This window comes from Lipotes vexillifer, unplaced genomic scaffold (assembly GCF_000442215.2).
Source record: "Lipotes vexillifer unplaced genomic scaffold, Lipotes_vexillifer_v1.1 scaffold442, whole genome shotgun sequence".
NCBI classification, from domain to species: domain Eukaryota; kingdom Metazoa; phylum Chordata; class Mammalia; order Artiodactyla; family Lipotidae; genus Lipotes; species Lipotes vexillifer.
In genome coordinates this window covers 517,928-519,682 of record NW_006790311.1, presented here as the reverse complement: position 1 = coordinate 519,682, position 1,755 = coordinate 517,928, and the positions used below count along the sequence as shown (strand labels likewise).

At 68.0% G+C, this 1,755-nt stretch overlaps 1 protein-coding gene across 2 annotated transcripts in view; it reads right to left on the bottom strand.

Moving 5' to 3' along the window:
• The window catches only part of PKNOX2 (PBX/knotted 1 homeobox 2), a 262,937-nt gene extending 261,241 nt beyond the window's left edge, over positions 1-1,696 (bottom strand). The window contains exon 1 of one of the 2 annotated variants that reach the window (XM_007463596.1): positions 1,607-1,696. Coding sequence is in view for 1 of the 2 variants with exons in the window: in XM_007463594.1 (XP_007463656.1) it covers positions 1,607-1,623 (17 nt within the window). In the remaining variant the exon portion in view is untranslated. The remainder of the gene's footprint in view (positions 1-1,606) is intronic. The other variant, XM_007463594.1, reaches the window with a different exon arrangement.
• Positions 1,697-1,755: the final 59 nt, after the last annotated feature.

Here is a 1,755-nt window from a genome sequence, read left to right as displayed (position 1 = left end):
TTGGGGCAAAAGCGGCAGGAATTCGGGACTCGCCTGCCATGGCTCCTATCAACTACTTTCATAAACGCTTTACAACCCACTTAGCGTGGGGAGTCGCGCGCGCGACCCTCCCCAAATTCCAATAGCTTCAACCACCCCCACCCCCACCAAAGCCGTGACCCCCTGGCTAAATCCTAAAAACGCCACCAGTTCCTCCGATTCCAGCCTCAGATGTAACCCCGGGCCCCTAACTCCAGACGCCCCCGCCCCACACCCAGCTCTGGCCGGGGTATAGATTCGATCCCTGAGCTACTGAGCGGCCCTTCGATCCCGCTTCTGAAAACAGCTCGCCCCCGCCCCACTCCCAGTCCTAGCCCGGCTCTCCCCACCGCGCCGGAACCTCGGGCTCTCCCGCTGAGAGCCCCCGGAAAAGGCGGCACGCTTTGCTCGTTTCTTCCTCAGGATCTGGAGTCGGGAGAGCCCCGCACCCCTAACCCGAAAGAAACGCAAACTTTGCGCGGCAGACTCGGGACCCTGCCCCATCCCCCTCGGCTCTCTGCTTTGGGGCGCTTTCCTTTCCCCCCTCTTACGAACTCATGCCCCCGTTCTACAGCCAGGAGGGCTCCCTATTCCCGAACCTCGCCGAGGGCCCCTGCGCCTCCCCACACCTCGCCAAAGACTCCCAACAATCCGCGGAAAGCCAGTAACCCTACAAATTATGGCTCCTCCCGCGGGTAGGGTCCCTGAGCCCGGCCCCTGCGATACCAGCTTGCCTGGCCCACAGCTTGTGCTCCGCTCTCCCCACGGATCCGCCTGCGAACCCCGACCCTGGCTCCCCAGGCCTGGCGGGACGCGGCCGCGGCTCCCGGACTCCAGGCACCCGGCCTGAGTCTGGGGCTGCTCCCGCTTCCAGCCGCTCGAAGGCAGCCCCAAGCTGCTGGCGCAGAGTAAGCGCCGGCCCAAAGGGCGCCCGAAGCCGGGAGAAAGAAAGCGAACCTGGAGCCGGCCCGCCGCTCCCAGCCTCGCCCGCGGAGCGCCCAGCCCCGAGCTGCCCGCACCGGGGCTCCAGCCCGCTCGCATGTCCCTACTCGGGTCCCCGGCGCTCCCAGCTCGCAGCTCCCCGCCCGCCCGCTACGGTGTCTTGGGCCAGTGGCGGTCCGAGTCGGCAGCCCCGCTCCTCGCACCCGCGGACAATGCGCGCCCGGCCACCGGCCCGAGCGGGTAGAGGCGGCGGCGGCGGGGCTGCGCTCTGGCCGGGCCCGGGCGCGGACGGGCCGCCTGGCTCCGGCCGCCTCAGTCCCCGGCCTCGCCGCCACTCGCGCTGCTTCGCTCCGCGCTCTCTCGGCGCTTCCCCAGCTTCTCTGCACGCTCCCGCCGTCCCTCGCTGCTCTCTGCCTCCCTCCTCCCTGCTGCCTCCCTCTCTCCTCCCTGCTGCCTCCCTCTCTCCCTCTCTCCTCCTTGCCCTGTCGCAATGAATAATACTCTGGCTTGGGGACTGGAATAAAACACACGCGCTCTGAGGCAGCCGCCCGCAGCAGCAGCAGCAGCAGCCGCCGCTGCCGCCGCCGCCGCCGCGCCGCCGCCGCCTGCAAAAGCGTCTCTGACATGGAAATGAATGACAGCTTACCTGATGCCAATCTTCATCAGACTGACACCGGCGTGACAACACAGCCTATACTTCCCAGCACTGCTCGGGACGTCAGCGGCACAGGGGCCCGCCCCCCGGAGCCCCCCCCCCTTCACACACCTCCCCTCTCCTCACTCCCCCTTTCTCCC